Source organism: Plecotus auritus (assembly GCF_963455305.1).
Source record: "Plecotus auritus genome assembly, chromosome: 3".
Classification (NCBI taxonomy): domain Eukaryota; kingdom Metazoa; phylum Chordata; class Mammalia; order Chiroptera; family Vespertilionidae; genus Plecotus; species Plecotus auritus.
This window is the reverse complement of record NC_137772.1, coordinates 4258888-4278276: the sequence shown is the minus strand read 5'-3', so window position 1 is coordinate 4278276 and position 19389 is coordinate 4258888. Positions and strand designations below refer to the sequence as shown.

The following is a 19389-nucleotide window of genomic DNA, read 5'->3' as shown; positions in this document are numbered from 1 at the left end:
CCTCCCGCGGGCAGATGTAAGTGAGGCAGGAGCGGGTCTCGCGAGACTGCGGAAGCTCCGACCGCGCCCGGAAGGAGCGAACAAGCAGGTGGGCGGGGCCGAGAGTCACGTGATCCGCGAGCGCCGGCGGGGTCCTGGCAGCCATGGCGCGGAGGTGGCGCCTCCTTCTCTCCCTGCAGCTCCTGCTCGGCGCTGCTCTCGCGCGCAGCTCCCGGCCTCTCCCGCTGGTTCTCAACACGTGGCCCTTTAAGAATGCGACCGAAGCAGGTGCGGGGCGCAGGCCGGGGCGGGGACTGCGCTGCGGGGCGCTGCCAGGAGCGCGGGCCGGAGGGGGCCCTGTGCCAGGCCTCCCGCAGGCTCCCCCTCTAGCCGCGCCCACCGCTGGGGCACCCCTCGCTCTGTGCCACCGCTGCGCTTCCTCCCGGTGGCGGCCCCGCGCCTGCCAGCCTGCCCCAGGCTGCTGACGGGCCATCGGGGTCTGGCCGCTTCCCTGCGCTCCTCTCCCTGACACAGCATTCTTCCCGGGCCGCCTCCCGTCCGCCTCTCCGCCTCCCCATCCCAACCTCCCTTCTCCCAGAAATGCCCTGGACTCCAGCCTGGCAAAGGGCTGGCTGATGATGGCCCAAAGAAAGAGGATTCTTTTTACACTTCCACCATGTCAGCTTGTAGGGGAGGGAGGAGCACTTGCTACCTGCAGTGCAGGGTTCCAGTCTCAGCTGCATATTAACACCCGCTGCGGAGTTTGTCAAAAATATCGGTGCCTTTAACTGCTAGAACCAGGGCACACGTGTGTGTGTGTGTGTGTGTGTGTGTGTGTGTGTTTACAGCTCCCTGAGTGATTTTGATTTGCAGCCAGGATTGAGAGCCACAAAAGTGTTGCCGCCTCCAGGAAGCCTCCCCTGATGCGCTTCCCTTATTATCGGTGCCTGTCTTCTGTACAGACCATTCTCCTGTCTTTTTCTTACTGCATTGTGTGTGTTTCATTCATGTCAAGACGTAATACCCCCGGAGTAATTTCAGACCCCTCTGAGGTTGCTAATTGGACTTCCCGGTGGCAGAATGGGCTCCAGAATTTGGTGGAGCTCGGTTTGTATGTTATAGGCAGTGAATACATTCATAGAAAATGAGGAAACCGGCCCAGAGAAACACATCGACAGCGATAATGACAAAAGGAAGTGCAGTGGCCCAGGCAGGGGACAGTTCTGTGTATGGTGCCTATAGCGTCTCAAAATACACCTTCAAGTCAGTATGGCCAGTAGTAATACTTAAATTATTCACCCAAAGCAGCACCCACCCTTTAAGGAACTTGTGTTTTTCATAGTAAAGAAACGGACCACTGAAGACTTGTTTTTTGTGGGTTTTTTTGTTTGTTTGTTTCCTTTTCAATGCTAAAAGCATGGGCTCTGCAGGCAAAATAGATACTTTTGAACCCTGCCTTGCTACCTTCTATCTGTGTGACCTGGAATAAGTAACTTACCCTCTCTGGGTCTGTTTTCTCCTATTTAAAATGAGGATAATAATTGTTCAGTACTTACCTGGAAAGCTGTGGTGAAGATTAAATGAGTCAATCCCTGTGGAGCCCACACTGTAATTCTATGCTCTTGGGGTATTGTTATTGAGACTTGCTGTGGTAGGTGCTACCCCAATAAAAGTATTAGTAATATATAGGTTTTTTTTATTTTCTTTATTGATAAAGGTATTACATATGTGTCCTTATCCCGCGATCGTCCCCCCCCCATCCCCACTCATGCCCTGCACTAGGGGTGAGGGCATGAGCGGGGGTGGGGGGGGCCAATGGGGAGATAAGGACACATGTAATACCTTTATCAATAATTATAACAAGTGTCCATTGGTTATACTTATATGCATGCATACAAGTCCGGTCAATCTCTCCTTACCCCCACCCTCCCCTACTAATGATCTAATGATACAGACAGTTTTTAAGGCTATGATTTAATGAATTTTCAAGGTACAGATAATTTTTTCACAGCTTCCATTATAACTTTAAATTGAAGGAGAGGATATTTCTTTTCTCTCACTCAGTAGAAATATGTTTTAATAAGTGGGGTAAAAACCTTCTTTTCATCAGTAGCCAAAATCTTTGAATTGTTCACAGTAAGTAGTTGCATTAATAATTTTGTGTATACCACTGTGTATATATCACTCCGATTCCTTTGTAGCATTTGATACACTAATTTAAAAATTCAATTTAACTTAGAGATACATGTGAAAAATAATTTTAAAAATACGATTTCCAAAACATTTCTGGTTTGTTGCATTTGGATTGAAACAAACATATGGAAACAAACTCTTTTGGGATTTGCTGAGCAGCCTGGAGGACATTGGTATCCGGAGGTTCCGCCCTGGACGCCGTGGAGAGGGGCTGTGCGGTGTGTGAGAGCGAGCAGTGTGACGGCACCGTGGGCTTTGGAGGGAGTCCCGATGAGTTTGGGGAAACCACGCTGGACGCCATGATCATGGACGGGTAAGGACGCTCCCAGGACCCATGTATCTGCTCCTTGGCTTCCTGCACAGCTAACACCGTAGTTGACCAGTCTTCCACTGAGAGCAAGATGGATGGTTATATCAGCTTTGTCACCAGTCACAACCCCTTTGCATGGCCTTTCCAAACAAGGGGTTTTCCTCTCAATGAAAGCGAAGTCATAGCGATAGAAATACCACATGGAGGAAGGTAGTCTGGAGCACAGGAGAGCCCCGAGCTGCAGAGTTCTGTCTCTGACCTGGCGAACAGCCATCCACCCACCTGCCATCCACCGCTGCCGTGGTTTGCCTGGCCTGAAGCCTTAAAGCCCCTTGCACAGCCGTGTTAGAACGAGCCCTGGGGGACCAGGCGTTTATGGGAAATGGACTTAACGTGTCTAGTTGTGGGCATTTGGGTGAACTTCATGGATGTGCTGTGACTTCTGCGTTAAGCTGGTGTTTATTCTACAGAGTACGGTGGCTTAAAGGAAGGCAGTGCTTTTTAAATCTACGAATCTGTAGGAATGCCGTGATAACTCCTACTGCGTTGCTTTCTCTGGCAGCACTACCATGAATGTAGGAGCAGTAGGCGACCTCAGACGCATCAAAAATGCTATTGGTGTGGCACGGAAAGTCCTGGAACACACCACACACACACTGCTAGCAGGAGAGTCAGGTACGTTTTCACCCGACGGAAGCATCCAGCCTTCTGTGTGTATTCACTGTGGGGAAAGGGCTCGGTGTGAAACGGAATAAAAGCTGACCGAAGTTCAAATTTCAGCTCGTTTACTGAATACCCTGTTTACCTTTGGATTTCGCTACTTCTAAACTCTCACTTTCTTCACCTTTAAAAGGGGATTTTAAACAGTGAGTGTATTGTCCGTAGGAAGGGAATTGCTGGCCTGAAAGAGGACTCGGCACCAGTTCTGTCCCTGAAACACCTTTTAGAGGCTAAGAGCCAGGGAGCATTGTTAACATGCGGTGCCGGGAACAGAAGGAGCTTTGCTGGGGCATTCCCAGTTTATACCGAAACGCACACAGTCAAAACTGACTTTCAGCATCCGCTCCCGGCTCCCCCGACAGGTGGTGGTCTCCAGTTTTGTTGAAACTACCTGACAGGCGAAGAGTGTGTTAGTCGTGGGCACCCCTTATCCTCCAGTGTCTCCAAGCGTTCACACGCTGAGCACTGCGCCCCCGTTAGAGCAATAGGTTCTTCATTAGTGGGAGGTGTGCCTTCTTTTCTGGAAGCAGAAGAAGGGAGGTTGTGGGAGGAGGCGGGGGGCGGAAAGGACAACCGTCATAACACATACCCCAGCGGCCTCAAGCAGATCACTTTTGCGAAGGACACTCGGCAGCTGAGTGGGAAACGGATGCCCTTAAAATTGTTCACGTCTGAAGGCTCCCCTGTGTACTCCGGGGTGGTGTACCCCGTGTAAGAGACGGCTGAAGTACAGTACCTCCCGCACATAGATTTTATTTAGAAGGCAATCATGAACGAACTTGCATTTTTTTCTCTTCTTCCTAACCTCCAGCCACCAAGTTTGCGGAAAGTATGGGCTTTGTCAATGAGGATTTGTCTACCGATACGTCTCGAGCGCTTCATTCAGATTGGCTTGCTCGGAATTGCCAGCCGAATTATTGGAGGGTGTGTATACGTACGTGTGAAAAGTAAATGCTTTCAAAATATGGAGTGACCTCCCTTTTGCTCCCCGGTGTCTACCTGTTGCCTAAGACGATGGTTAGCACCCTGGTTACACTCTAGAACCGATGGGTGATTTAAGTTGACCCCCGGCTGTGTTCCTCAAAGCCCCCTCGCTGTGCCTAAGGCCTGTCCTCAGGAGAGAGCTGAATAGTTATCAGACTCGGAAGGTTCCATTACAGGGAGAGGGACCTGCCTCGATCGGAACGGCTCTGCTTCTATTTCCTTAGAACAGTGGTCGGCAAACTCATCAGCCAACAGAGCGGCAAACCGCGGCTGCGGCTCGCGAGCCGCAGTTCGCCGACCACTGCCTTAGAACAACAGTTTCCAAGTCTAAAACATCACAGTTTGGAAACCATTGGTCTAAATTATTCCTTAGCTTGTATCCTGTGCAGTTCCCCAGGATCTTGCCCTTGTGGGGCTGGAGGCTCTACCAGGGGTCCTCAAACTGCGGCCCGCGGGCCACATGCGGCCCGCCGAGGACATGTATCCGGCCCGCCGGGTGCCGCTGCCTGTCCTGCTTAGCAGCCGACTCGTCCCGGGCCCGCAGTGCGCATAGGAATTTGTTCATAGTTTTTTTTTTTAAACTATAGTCCGGCCCTCCAACGGTCTGAGGGACAGTGAACTGGCCCCCCGTTTAAAAAGTTTGAGGACCCCTGCATGTGCTATGTTACTAGTGGGGTACTTGATCTTTCCACTGTGGACTCAGGGCCTGGGTCAGTCTGACTTTGCCACTCAGGGTTTTACTGTGGGCTGTGGCCGTCACTCATCTGTTTCTTCCCCAAGCCCTAATTACCTTTGAGGGTCCCAGGAGTGCCGGGTTAGTGCTTGGAAGAGGCTGCTGGGTAAAGCAGGTCAGAGCGGCCCCCGAGCGCACTCATGATCAGACACGAGAAGTACGCTTCTCGCCGTGATGCTAATCCACGTGTTGCACCCAACTGTGAATTTGGGTTGTTTTCTTGAGCCTTTGAGATTCATAAAGGAATCAGTAAAATTTAGACTATGTTCACTTGAACCTGGCTTTGCAAAAAAAGATGGTTTTAAAATGGAGTTTGCTTTTAATTGATAACTCTTCTCTGGCCCAGGGAACAAATGATGAAAGTTAGAGATCAGGTTGCAGACCTGATTCTGTTGAGGATTAATATCGAACACAGAGTCTTCACTTATTTCTGCCATTATGCTGGGAATTTTAGGCACATAAAGAGAAAAGCCGGGGATCTTTTCCAGACTGAGTAGATTTTTCCCCCACATTGTGTACGTCTGAGACCACGAGGTACTCAGTAAAATTATATCCATCTGTTCACAGAAGGCTCAGTTAATCTTTGGCTTTTAATTCTTATCTTTCCCATACCAGCTGTCTTTCTGAGTTCTTGCTAATGTTCGTGATTGTACGTAACGACTTGCCAATTTCTAAAAATCACCCTTTCTAAGAAATAAAACTTCAATCTTGTTTACAGAATGTTATCCCAGATGCTTCAAAATACTGTGGACCTTACAAGCCGCCCAGTGTCTTAAAGCAGGATGGCTCTGCTTATGGAGAGACAGGAGCTCATTACGGTCACGACACGATCGGTAATTTGCCTTTGACACAGTTTTTGTGGTTAAAGTTAAGCCATTTTTAATTGCCTTTCTGTGGTTCTTTCTCATCCCTACTCATGTGGCACAGGTGCTTTTGATTGTTTTAACTGGCAAGTTAGACTTTATTTTTTTAAAAAATATATATTTTTATTGATTTTTTACAGAGAGGAAGGGAGAGGGATAGAGAGATAGAAACATCGGTGAAAGAGAAACATCGATCAGCTGCCTTCTGCACACTCCCCACTGGGTATGTGCCCGCAACCAAGGTACATGCCCTTGACCGGAATCGAACCCGGGACCCTTCAGTCCGCAGGCCGACGCTCTGTCCACTGAGCCAAACCAGTTAGGGCTGGCAAGTTAGACTTTAAAGTTATGTATCTACATACAGCGCGCGCGCACACACACACACACGCGCGCGCATTTTTTCCTTAGCATCTGTACACATTTCAGCAAGTTATCTTATACAAGACCCTAATATCTAATGACTATTCACTTGTGGCTTTTTAATGTTTATTTCTGTTTAGCTCTGTAATAATTTGACATTTGCCACATTCTCGTGATCTTTCCAGGCTATGATGTTGAAAAATTCTCTTAGTCTGTGTCAGTGACTTTCTCTGTAATGACCTTTGAAAAAGCCTTGAAAAGTAACTGAGGAAACTGAAGAATAAGAATGTCTACCAAATGGTGCTGTGAAACCAGCTCATTAAAAAGCACAAATTATAGTTGGTATCATTGGCAGCATTCCCTAATTTCCTGTTTTCTTCTACCTGAAATTCACGAAAGAGGAAATCTATATCACCAACTGTTCAATTATTTGGTTGTATTTGAGGGAAACTTTATAGGTGATACCTACAAAGACTTTGTTGTTTTAATTCCAGGCATGATTGCAATCCATAAGACGGGACACACTGCTGCCGGTACATCTACTAATGGTATAAAATTCAAAATACATGGGTCAGTGTTCCTAAGCGAACAGCTCTCACAAGTATACACTGAGTGCAAACCCGTCCGTGCTTGCTGCTTTGGAGGTGCAAAAGCAAAGCCTAGCCCAGTGGTTGGCAAACTGCGGCTCTCCAGCCACATGTGGCTCTTTGGCCCCTTGAGTGTGGCTCTTCCACAAAATACCACGGCCTGGGCGAGTCTATTTTGAAGAAGTGGCGTTAGAAGTTTACGTTTAAAAAATTGGGCTCTCAAAAGAAATTTCAATCGTTGTCCTGTTGATATTTGGCTCTGTTGACTAATGAGTTTGCCGACCACTGGCCTAGCCCGCCCTTCATGGTGAGATAAACAGTTGTGACAGAGAGGAAATCAGTATCTGCTGAGTGCCAAAGGAAAGGGAGGCCCTGTTGGCGCTTGAGCGTTGGGGGCGGGGGGTGAGCTGATGAGGCTGGGTAGTCAGGGAGGCCAGTCGGGAGATGCTGGGCGCTGAGCCTGAGCCTCCGGAAGGGAAGGGGACATCCGGGTCAAGGCACTGACAAGGCCGAAGTCCTTCACTCAGTGAGGGGCTCCCGCTGGCTGGAAGGGGAGCTGCGTGTGTCGGGGGCAGGGGAGAAAGAGGAGTCAGATTTCCAGGGGTCTTAAGTCCGTGCAGGATTTCTGGATTTTTTTTTTTTTTCAGAGTAATAGAAAAGCATTGAAAGTTTATGACAGAAATACTTTGGTACAGTCTTGGCACATTAGCTAGAAAGCAGAACTCGATAGTAGGTGAGGAAAATGAATTTGAACCTGTTGAGGTAATCCAGAAATTAGATGACCAAGGATGGGAATAATGGAATAGTCGCTATAAGTCTGTGCCATCTTGATAAATAAGCTGGTATCTGATTCTTATAGAATTAACGGAGGTTTGTGGAAATCTAAGTTGAAACTTACGAAAATCCTTTTCTCTGTGTTCTGATGAAGAAATTACAACAGTTACCCCATTGCTAAGTGGAAATACCTATTATTGAAATAGCTCATAAAATAATTTTTCCACTCGATTTCCTGTCCTAAATTGCTATGCTGTGTCCTCGCACAGTCGAATCGGCGATTCTCCAATTCCCGGAGCCGGCGCGTATGCTGACGACACTGCGGGGGCCGCCGCGGCCACTGGGGATGGGGACATACTGATGCGCTTCCTGCCCAGGTGCGACCTCCCCCCTTTGTGACTGTCTGACAGCCGTAGAGGAGAATTGTCTGTCAAGGTGGATCGTAACCATTCCTGCCGCGGAACCCGAATGTGTGTCCAGAAGCTTCTGAGAGAGTCCGCTTGCAGCCCTGTCTCGATCTCGTTGACAGCATGACCACTCAAACTAAGTAACCCTGGTCCCCTTGAACTAAAATAGTATTTCTCACTCGACTTCACAGAGGAGGGTCCTTAGGATCCATGTAAAGGAGGTAAGGCCGCGGAATCCCGCAGCTGTGGTAACGATGACAAAAGTCAGAAATGCAGTCGCTGTGTCCACCCCCCGGAATATAATCGTGAGCTGGAGGGGCCTCACAGGCCCAGGGTTTTTCTATTGATCGTGGCCCGTTGCTTAAAGGCGACCTCTGTCCTTTATGACCTCCGGCTGTTACTACCGAGTAACAGTCACTCCAACACAACAGTCCTGCGCGACTGACGCTCGCATGCATGGACAGGCATCGTGTCAAGGTCGGCATGTGTGTTCCGCTGCCGCCGCCCACGCCTGTTCGTTTATTGTATCAAACTTGACAATGTTATAGTTTCAGATTCCTCTCTTAAAGTAACTAAATTTAGAGTTAGTTTTTGATTCTCAAGTGTTGCCTCTGTTTCCATCAGCTACCAGGCCGTCGAATACATGAGAGGCGGAGAAAGTCCCACCACAGCTTGCCAGAAAGTGATTTCTAGAATCCAGAAGTATTTTCCGAAGTTCTTCGGGGCCGTCATCTGTGCCAACACGACCGGAAGTTACGGTGAGTCGTATTTGGAGTTTGTCTTTGTCTGACCTCGGAAACGTTGATGAAAACATACCCTTTTGAACATCCGGGTGCATTTTGTTCCTGGACAGCGCAAACAGGGAGGATGTTGAGGCACTGGGCAAATGTCCAGGGAGGATCTGTCAGGCTCACAGCGCTAGCAGTACCCCGGGCCCTGCTGCGGCGGACGGGGCTGCGATGCGGTCCTCGCTGAGTCCTCTGCCCTCTGTCCTGAATGCCCTGCTCAGTCCATGCTGAGATGGCGAATTGAGTCCGATGCTTTTATTAACTAGAAGTAGAAATGGGTAACTTACCTTCCCTGCTTCTTCCCCTTCATTATTTAAATGTCCTAGTCATTTAGATCTTCTTGGGGTGCCACGTACAAAACATATTGCTAATTAGTAAGCCACAGAGGTTAGCGGAGTTATTTCTGTCCAGAGCGGGTCCTTTGCTTCATCTAATTTCTGTCGGAGCCTAGCTCAGCGCGCTTTCAAAGCGTTCCAGGATCAGCCGCCGCGGCCTCTCATTAGTGCGTTTTCCGATGGGGAAGATACACAGCTGACTGATCAATATGACTTATTAGGTGAGACTGCTTATTACTGGCTTTGATCTTTTACTTCCCACAGTTCTATGTTTGAAAAACGTGTTTGAAGCATTCCTTACTCTTTTCTTAAGTACCGAGTTACAAAAGTCAATATAACTTACGGGAGGGAAAGGCTTTATGTATAAAATAAGTCCGTTTCATTGATTTCCTCTTAAAAAGTAAACCTTAAAAGGCTCCGAGTTGGATTTAATAGGATGGAAATGATGATTATATAATGATGGCTGACTTTAAAACTGTAGGTGATAATTACAGAATGCAGATGAATCTAGTCCCTTACAGTGAAGGCGAAGGCATGAGGAGAACACCCTCCATGTCTGCACAGGCAGGGAGGGCGGCTGGAAGCCATGTCAGTGAGATGGACTTGATGAGAGCGAGAGTGTCTTGACCAGCCGTGGGCAAACTACAGCCCGCGGGCCGGATCCGGCCTGTTCGGCTGTTCTATCCGGCCCACAGAGGCGAAAGAGCGGAGGGTTCTCTTGCTCTCCCCTCCGCTCCTTTACTTTGAATTTATATTAGTTCACACAAACACTCCATCCATGCTTTTGTTCCGGCCCTCCGGTCCAGTTTAAGAACCCATTGTGGCCCTCGAGTCAAAAAGTTTGCCCACCCCTGGGACTCTTGACCAACAACTCGGTGCTTTCTGTGGGATAGAAGAGCAGGAAAGAACGGAGCTGGGGAGGGGAGGGTTCTGGGTGAAAGATGGGCACGTGCTAGTGGCTGGGGGAATAAAATCTTCAGATATCCTGAAAAATACCTTTTTTTGCTAAGGAAAGGATATGAAAACAGTAAATAATAGCAGCAATGGCAGCACTTGTATAAAGGGAAAAACAGCCTATATTCTGAGGTTCAAAGAGATGGCTCCCCCGCTGGTCTCTTCCTCAGGGACTGTCCGATCCTGGGCACCGAGGCAGACGACGCGGCACCCCTCCGCGTGGCCTAGTCGGACAGCAGGACAGCAGGCGGTGTGTGTACCCATGGTAAACGGGACCATCCTGTAACCAGGCGACTTTCTCTTTTCTCGGCCACAGGTGCTGCTTGCAATAAACTGCCAGCGTTTGCTCAGTTTAGTTTCATGGTTTATAATCCGCTCACGGAGCAGCCCGTGGAGGAAAAAGTAGACTGCATCTAAGCCACTTCTGTGTCAGCATCTGGATTTGGAGGCGCGAGAAGCCAGGGCCGGAAGTGGGCCTCCTGTCCCAAGTTGTGTGTGTAAAAAAGCACCACAATAAAGGTTCGCTGAAGTAGCACCTTCCCTGTTCACATGTGAGACTGTTACCCTCCGTTTCATTTAAGCTTTGTGTATTGCTGAAAATGAGTATGCACGTGTGTGTATCTTTTATATGTTTACATGGTAGGTGGTATTTGGATTTCTACTCCGTGGTTTAAGGCCTTGTTACTTTGAGGATTTCCTTCCATAGCTGTGGGGAGCCGGCACGGCCATGGCATACTCAGCTCCAGGGCGCCTCATGTGCCACACCAGCTCAGCCAGGTTCAGTGACCCCGAGCGGGGGCGGTGAAGGATGAGAAAAGACAGACAAGAGAATGAAAGCTGGGTCTCGGTGGGACGCTGCTTCCCTGATGGGGACCCAGCAGTGCCATGGACTACGAGCCGTGTCTTTATTTTATAGCAGATGCCGCGAGGCAAAGGAAGGGCGTGGTCGAGATGTTTACAACATTCTCGTGGGTTTCAGTCCTACTCAATTACATGCACCTGATCAAGCTCTGTTTACTTGTAGCCTATATCACTCAGGCACGTGGGGCCACGTGTTTGGACCACAGGGTCAAGCTTACAACTACAGCTGTTGGCTATCATTGTGCTGGGAGGGCTTTGCCCTCCAAGCTGGGACTTGCACGTGGCCACGAGAGGACTGTGCCCTCTCATCAGTCCAAGGTTCGAACCTGTCCAAACACTAGCCGCGCCCCACACACAGTGATATCTTAAAGCCCAAAGAAATCTATGCTTGGAGACTTAGAGTATCCACGTTTTTTAGACCCAAAGGAAAAGGTAAGGTCGAGGCCAAGCATGATGAATCCTGACTGAATTTCAGTATGTCACAGCCATGTGTCTCTTCTCAGTGATTTTCAGTTTTGCAGACTGCCCCTTGCCAGGCTGAAGCGGAAAGGATGCGGTTAGTAATGAAGGTGCTGCTGTTCTGCACGTGTTAGGAAGTCCAGCCGCCTTTGGCGAGCCGTCCTGCTGGTCTGTTCCTCTGACAGGTGCTCGGTGCAGGCAGGTTCTCCGTGAGGGAGGTTCCAGAGCCACAGAGGTCTCTGCTCTTTCAGCTGCTGAGATGGACTGTAATAATTCCTTCTGAAAACGATCCAGGGCAGGCGTCCTCAGACTGCAGCCCGCGGGCCACATGCGGCCCGCCGAGGACATGGATCCGGCCCGCCGGGTGCCGCTGCCTGTCCTGCTTAGCAGCCGACGCGTCCCGGGCCCGCAGTGCGCATAGGAATTTGTTCCTAGTTTTTTTTTAAACTATAGTCCGGCCCTCCCACGGCCTGAGGGACAGTGACCTGGCAGCCTGTTTAAAAAGTCTGAGGATCCCTGCTCTAGGGAATGTGATCTCACCCGTGGTTTCACTAGTCTCTTGTGCCGAGGTCGGTGTTTGCCATTAGAAATAAGTCGTCCAGCTCGGTCTGCTTTTCCTAAGTGCCGGTCCCTGTCCGGCTGATAACTATACAGAGGTGTATGTGTGCTTTCTCAGCACCTTCTGTTCCTGCAAAGCCATTACCTTTACCATCCGGATAGGTCAGGAAGCCGTATGTCCAATATTGTCCTCAGGCGTCAGTGTATCTGTTATGTTTTTTCTTTACTCATCTTAACATCCAATGTTTTTTCTCACGTAGGGCTAGAAAGCTGTAGTTGTGAGGATGCTGTTAGCTCCCTTGTTCTTAGACCGTGCTGTGTCTCACTGCCTAGAAGCCCTCTACTCTATCCCCAGTCAGATTCTTCACGAATGAGAACTCGAAAGCTGGAATTAGCAGCTACTAATGGTTGCCTGGAAACTAATCCTATATCATAAAAGCCCAATATGCTAAGTGTCCAGTTGTCTGTTCAACCAATCAAAGTGTAATATGCTAATGATATGCTAAGGCCACTCAACCGCTCGCTATGATGTGCACTGACCACCAGGGGGCAGACAGTTGACCTGTCGACCAGTCACTATGATGTGCACTGACCACCAGGGGGCAGACGCTCCGACTGTTAGGTTAGCTTGCTGCTGCGGTCCAGCTGACCAGGACTGAGCAAGATGGGCCGGACGCGCCCTGGAGCCCTCCCTGGGTCCCTCCCCAGCTGGCCAGCCTCCCACGTCCCTCCCTGGCCCTGATGGTGCAGGTTATTTTTTTTTTCTTTCACTTGATAGAAAATGTTCTTTTTTTTACTTGCCTACTAAGGGGAAATTAAGTTGTCCTAGCAGCCCTGGCCGGGTAGCTCAGTTGGTTAAGGCATCATTCTAATATGCCAGGTTGTGGGTTTGATCCCCTCTCAGGGCACATACAAGAATCAACAAATTAGTGCAGGGGTCCTCAAACTTTTTAAACAGGGGGCCAGTTCACTGTCCCTCAGACCATTGGAGGGCCGGACTATAGTTTAAAAAAAAAAACTATGAACAAATTCCTATGTGCACTGCGGGCCCGGGACGAGTCAGCTGCTAAGCAGGACAGGCAGCGGCACCCAGCGGGCTGGATAAATGTCCTCGGCCAGCCGCATGTGGCCCGTGGGCCGTAGTTTGAGGACACCTGCATTAGTGTATCAGTAAGTAGAACAACAAATTAATGTTTCTCTCAATTTAAAAAATAAAATAAATTGCCCTAGCCCACAGATAGATTAACCAACTTTAAGAGATTCATACAGCATCAACATTGTCACCGGAATACATGTATTCACACACAGTGCATGCCATCTGATTCGGTTCTCGCCTCTTTCCAGCTCATGCCTTCCAGCTGGAACATGGCTAGCGTACGTAGCGAAGTTGAGCGGCTTTAGCTTGAGCATTATCTTGGCTCAGTTTAACAGCAACACATCAGGGAAAGGCAGTGACTCTGGTAGCAGCAATATCAAAATTTATCATCACCTCCAAGAGACAAACGTCACTCAAGGATTTTTAGCACAATAGGCAAAAAGGAAAAACCGTTCCCACAAATTATGTAATAAAGAATTTGGTCATTTCACCTTGGCCGGGTGGCTCAGTTAGTTGGAGCATCATCCATACACCGAAAGGTTCCAGGTCCGAGTCCCAGTCAGGACACACACCCAGGTTGCAGGTTCAGTCCTCAGTCAGGGCTCCTACAGGAGGCAACTGATGGATGTTTCTCCTCTCTCGCTCGCTCTCTACCCCCTTCCGCTTTCTTTGAAAATCAATAAAAACAAATTTTGGGGTGAGGATTAAAAAAAAAGAATTTGGTACATTCATATATTCTTACTACCGTGTTTCCCCGAAAATAAGACCTAGCGTGTCTTTGGAGCAAAAATTAATATAAGACACTGTCTTATTTTCGGGAAAACAGGGTAGTATATATCCCCTAGAACAACATTTTTAATCACTTGACTTTATTTACATGGGGCAGCAAGGACTCCGTATGGGTGGAGTCATAGTTTACAAGCCACATGTAAGCCATGGAGTCGTAAACCCTGTTCCCCCAGCAGCTGCGGCTCTGCCTCCCCTGCCCAGGGAGGGACTGCTCTTGCTGGCCCCCGGGGTTTGGGGCAGCCACGGGACCGGCTCCCATAGGAGTGTTAAGCGGAGTGAAGGGCGTGAGACCTTCCTGGGCTTTCACTTTCTGAGCACGACTACCACGTGATGTGAGTGCCCCATCCACCCGAGTCCCCACGTGACCCTAATGAGTGGGCCCCTGACGGTGCACAGTGGACGCAGGCTGGAAATAAGCCCGTGTTACTGTGAGCACCGGCACAGACTACCCTGTCCTGATGCATGTACCAAATACGCGCTAGAGTCTAAAACAGGGGTCCTCAAACTTTTTAAACGGGGCCAGTTCACTGTCCCTCAGACCGTGGGAGGGCCAGACTATAGTTTAAAAAAAAAACTATGAACAAATTCCTATGCGCACTGCGGGCCCAGGATGCGTCGGCTGCTAAGCAGGACAGGCAGCGGCACCCGGCGGGCCGGATCCATGTCCTCGGTGGGCCGCATGTGGCCCGCGGGCCATAGTTTGAGGACCCCTGGTCTAAAAGTTTTGTGGGGGTCATTGACCTAATGACAGTGAACTCTCTGAAGAACAAAAGGAATTAAAAAAACAGGCAAAGAGACCTAGAAAGATATTGGTTAGAAATTAACCAAAGGTTAAAGTATGACTGGGTAGGAAAGTTAAAGGTGCTGGGTAGTGTAATAACAGTCTGCATTAATTGAGCACTTACTAGTACCAAGCACTTTTGCATGGATGATCTCATTTATATCTAAAGCCCATGAGGTAGGTAATAGTACCCTCCGTTCAGATATTTTACACGTGGTAGCTGCGATCCTGTCTGGTATGTATGGTGCTAGCTTTTTCTCTGGACTGTCTTTTCAAGAGTGTTTCTATAGCAGAAGCCTTGAAGATTGAGAGAGCACCTTCGTCCTGGGCACGGGGCAATTTATTTGCTGTTCAGTATAATACAGAAAATCTCTCCTTTTGAGCCAGAGGTTTGTTTGCAGCCTCCTTATAAAAGGTTGGGGTTTCATAAGCTTGAGGTTCCCCAGAGTCCGCCTCTCTCCCCGCAGGGGACCCAGGAGAAGGCTGATGTGAAGAGCGTGCTGCTGGCTGTGCTGGGAGCGATGAAGCCCTTTGTATCTGACCCAGGTATCTCTTGTCTTCGGCCAGCTTCCTGTTCGCTGGCGAGCAGGGTAAAGTCTCTGGCTCTTCAGAGTTCTCGACACTGCCCACAGTAATTGGTAAGAAATCCTGGTTTTGTTGTTAATCACTGTACCTGACACATGCGCGGTGCAACGTGGTAGACCTGCAGGTAAGTTAACAACAGGAGTGAAGACTTCAGTGCAAACCCTAAAGCAGGGGTCCTCAAACGACCGCCCGCGGGCCACATGCGGCCCGCCGAGGACATGGATCCGGCCCGCCGGGTGCCGCTGCCTGTCCTGCTTAGCAGCCGACGCGTCCCGGGCCCGCAGTGTGCATATGAATTTGTTCATAGTTTTTTTTTTAAACTATAGTCAGGGCCTCCAATGGTCTGAGGGACAGTGAACTGGCCCCCTGTTTAAAAAGTTTGAGGACCCCTGCCCTAAAGCATGGCTTAGCAAAGGCCAAGGACCACCCTCTGAGGTGGTTCACACAGTGAACATCGAATTCATTGTGATAAAATCTCCCAGCCATCCATTACCCTACCGAGGAATCCCATCTAAAACACCTGAACATCAGTCTCATTCCTTTGCATGAAATGATCAGACAGTAACTAATACAAGCTTGTCAAACTCGCTGCCCGCATGCGGCCCACAGCGAGTATTTTTTGGCCCAGCCAATATAATGGTATGTAAGAAACGTTTTAATAAAAATTTAGTAACTTAATTTTTACAGTATCCTGTTACACATAATTATTAATAATGTACTACAACTTTGCTAGTGCCTGATGACTGTAATCGTGTTGCATTCATTTCCCTTACGCGCCTACGCGCAGGCGCACCATCTCTCCCCACTAATACCAGCAGCGAATACTTTAGCAGCTGATGGCCACGTCATTAGTGTTGGACTGACTTGTTTGGTGTGCGCAACGGGAAATAGTGTGCTTTCAGAGAACCAGGAAAAATAGGTTTATTTGTGTTGCGCTTATTAATTTGTGCAGTTATTCAGTGTCTAGTAAGTTAATGTTCAAGAAAAAATTAATTTTTATTAAAATGTTCTATTATTTTAGGTTAACGATGACTCATTTATTTCAGCCCTTTGCGTTCAGCATGTCTCTATCGAAATAAACCTGTGTTTCTATGAAAAGGGAAGCATTTTTTTTTTTGCGTCCACATAAACTTAAACCTTGTTTATTTGGCCCCTGTCAGGCTTTGAGTTTGACATGCTTGCTAACAGAATCCAGATGTTACCAGGTCGCAGTACTAAACAATGCATACCAGACAATGGGTAGGAACCTCAAATGATACTTGAAATTTCCTCCTCTTGTTCAAACGTCTAACAGATCTAAATTTAATCTTAAAGAATGCTGACTTGCCCTAGCCCAGTGGTCGGCAAACCGCGGCTCGTGAGCTACATGCGGCTCTTTGGCCCCTTGAGTGTGGCTCTTCCACAAAATACCACGGCCTGGGCGAGTCTATTTTGAAGAAGTGGCGTTAGAAGAAGTGGGGGTGTCGGTCGGTCGGTCGGTCGGGCGACGGGAGACGGGGCGCAGGCGGGCCGTGGGATAGGCAGCGCGGGGGAGGCATGCGATTCGTGCCCGAGGTGAGGGAGCCCGGCAGCCAGCAGTCCCAAGCGCAGTGGTTAGCGCCAGTCGCGTCCGCAAATCGCGTGCGGGAGACAAAGTACCTACTCGAAGCATCAAGTTACCTGTATTTCTCCAACCAGCGGCGAATCCTACAGGTATGTTTGTCATCAATGTAAGAATTGTAATTATTTTGTGTGGGTGGCTGTATTATTATAAAATGGAACTTTTTTAGGTGCCCCGTTTGACATGGCTACAAAGCAGCAGCAAAGAAAAACGGAAGACGAAACCGTGAATTTAAAGTTGAATGGACCGAGACTTTCGCGTTTATTCAAAACTTAAATGGCCTTCCGACCTGTCTTATTTGTCAGGAGAAATTGGCGCATAACAAGAAATCAAATTTGGAGAGAAGCTTTACAACTAAACACGTGTCATTTAGCACTAAATATCCTGTCGGTGATGCAAGAAGAAAGCAGTTGAGGAACTTCAGAAGAGTCAAGCAAAATCAAGTTCTGTAATTAACTACTGGATGCAATCTTCCAACAATGTTAATATTGCAAGTTTTGTGGTTAGTCAAGAGATTGCTAAGAGAGGAAAACCATATACAGACGGTGAATACATAAAAAGTTGTTTTATAAATGCATCTGAAGAGCTATTTCGGGATTTTAAGAACAAAGCAGATATTCTAAAAAAAGTTAAAGAGTTACCATTGTCTGCTAAAACAGTGAAAGACAGAACAGTCAAAATGTCTTCGAATATAACCGACCAGCAAGTCGAAGATCTTAAATTGGTTTCAGCTTTATCAACAGCAGTTGACGAGTCTTGTGACATAAATGATACAGCGCAAGTTTCACTGTTTGTACGATTTATTTCACCTACAGGTCCTAAAGAAGAACTTTTAGGGTTATTGCCACTCAAAGGTCAAACACGTGGAGAGGATATAGCAAATGCTGTAATTGAGTGCATTGAAAAACATCATATTCCACTCGATAAAACTGTCTCAATTTCAACAGACGGGGCGAAAAGTATGACCCGCGTAAGAAACGGGTTTGTTGCTATTTTGAAAGAAAAAATTAATCACGAGATACTTGCTTACCATTGCATCATTCATCAAAGCGCTTTGTGCGCAGACATTTCCAGAAGAAATTTGCAAAGTTATGGAATTGGTGATTAACATTATCAACTCCATTATAGCGAAAGCTCTTAATCATCGCCAATTTAAAGAATTTTTAGTTGAAATGGAGAGTGAGTACGCAGATCTTCTGCTGCATAACAAGGTACGCTGGTTATCAAGAGGAAACGTTTTGAAACGTTTCGATTCCTTATTAACAGAAATTAAAGCATTTCTCCTTGAGAAGGGTGTTCACTATCCAGAACTAACGAACCATCAGTGGATCCCAAAATTTTATTTCATGGTAGATGTTACGTCTCATCTAAATCAGCTTAATCGTAAACTACAGGGGAAAGGAAACACAATTTTTTCGATGTTAGAAGAAGTTATTTCATTCGAAAACAAATTATCTCTTTTTGCTCAAGATTTTGTTTTTTTGTTTGTTTGGTTTTTTTTTTTTTTGCTCAAGATTTTGAAAGAGAAACTTGGATTCACTTTCCAAGCCTGTTGAAACATCGCCAAGAAAATTATTCTGATATTGACATTTGCTATTTCAAAACAACACTTTTAAATATGAGGGAAGCTTTTCTCAACAGGTTTCAGGAATTCAGAAACAGCAAAGCGACATTAGCCTTTGTTAAAAAACCTCTTAATGCTACTATAACAGAATTAAATTTTTCTCCCTTTAATATTGACACTGGCAACTTTGAAATGCAATTGCTGGATTTAAAAAACAAAAGAATTGTGGAGCTCGAAATTTGAATGTCTTTGTGCTGATATAGAAATATTGGAGAAAAACAAATGTGAACTTAGTTCACAGCACAAGTGGTCTGCTTTGAAAGACCTGGAGAAGGAAGATATGTTGATTTTTAACACCTGGAATAGTATTCCTGACTCATATAATCAACTGAAAAAACTAGCGTTTGCAGTTCTTTCCTTATTCGGGTCTACATATTTATGCGAACAATCATTTTCAAGCATGAACCTTGTCAAGAGTAAATTGAGCCCTAACTGGTTTGGCTCAGTGGATAAGAGCGTCAGCCTATGGATTGATGGGTCCCAGGTTTGATTCTGGTCAAGGGCACATGCCCAGTTTGTGGGCTCAATCCCCAGTAGGGGGCAGGGGGACGTGCAGGAGGCAACCAATCAATGATTCTCTCTCATCATTGATATTTCTCTCTCTCCCTCTCCCTTCCTCTCTGAAACCAATAAAAACATTAAAAAATAAAATAAATGGCATTCTTATTTGAAAAAAGAATGCTGACCTGAAGTTTTTAGAAATATACATGTGTGCTGTATACACATAAACAAAAATAAACAAAACAATGTCTATTTCCAATATCAGCAAGTGAATCCTTTGGTTACAGAAGGCAAATAATGGGCTATAATGTATTCTTAATTGAGATATTACACACAGACTATATATATTGTTAAATCCCATAGTTTTTAATTGTTAAACTTCTTTTTAAAGTGTCATTCAATCAGATGCTTGGTGATTGAATTTGGAGCTAAGCACATAATTGAACTCATTTAGTATCTCAATCATTTAATTAAATTCATTTGAAAAAAAAACTGGCAATATAAATATATGTCCTAATTACAACGATAAATTAAGACCTATTTATGCC

General features: G+C 47.1%; 1 protein-coding gene across 1 annotated transcript; it reads left to right on the top strand.

Annotated features, from left to right (window-relative positions):
• The first annotated feature begins 86 nt into the window (after positions 1-86).
• On the top strand, positions 87-10522 carry AGA (aspartylglucosaminidase). Its single transcript, XM_080659292.1, has 9 exons — positions 87-267; positions 2332-2485; positions 3045-3157; positions 4014-4126; positions 5638-5752; positions 6637-6712; positions 7773-7880; positions 8535-8668; positions 10304-10522. The coding sequence occupies exons 1-9, from the start codon at positions 144-146 to the stop codon at positions 10402-10404; spliced, it is 1038 nt and encodes a 345-aa protein (XP_080515418.1). The 5' UTR covers positions 87-143; the 3' UTR covers positions 10405-10522.
• The last annotated feature ends 8867 nt before the right edge of the window (positions 10523-19389 follow it).

What these genes read in the sequence shown, in the direction of transcription:
- AGA (XM_080659292.1), top strand. Translation starts at nt 144, where the DNA reads ATGGCGCGGAGGTGGCGCCTCCTTCTCTCCCTGCAGCTCCTGCTCGGC. An exon ending in GACGCCATGATCATGGACGG is followed by an intron (nt 2,486 to 3,044) that starts GTAAGGACGCTC and finishes TTTCTCTGGCAG; the next exon opens with CACTACCATGAATGTAGGAG. An exon ending in TTACGGTCACGACACGATCG is followed by an intron (nt 5,753 to 6,636) that starts GTAATTTGCCTT and finishes TTTTAATTCCAG; the next exon opens with GCATGATTGCAATCCATAAG.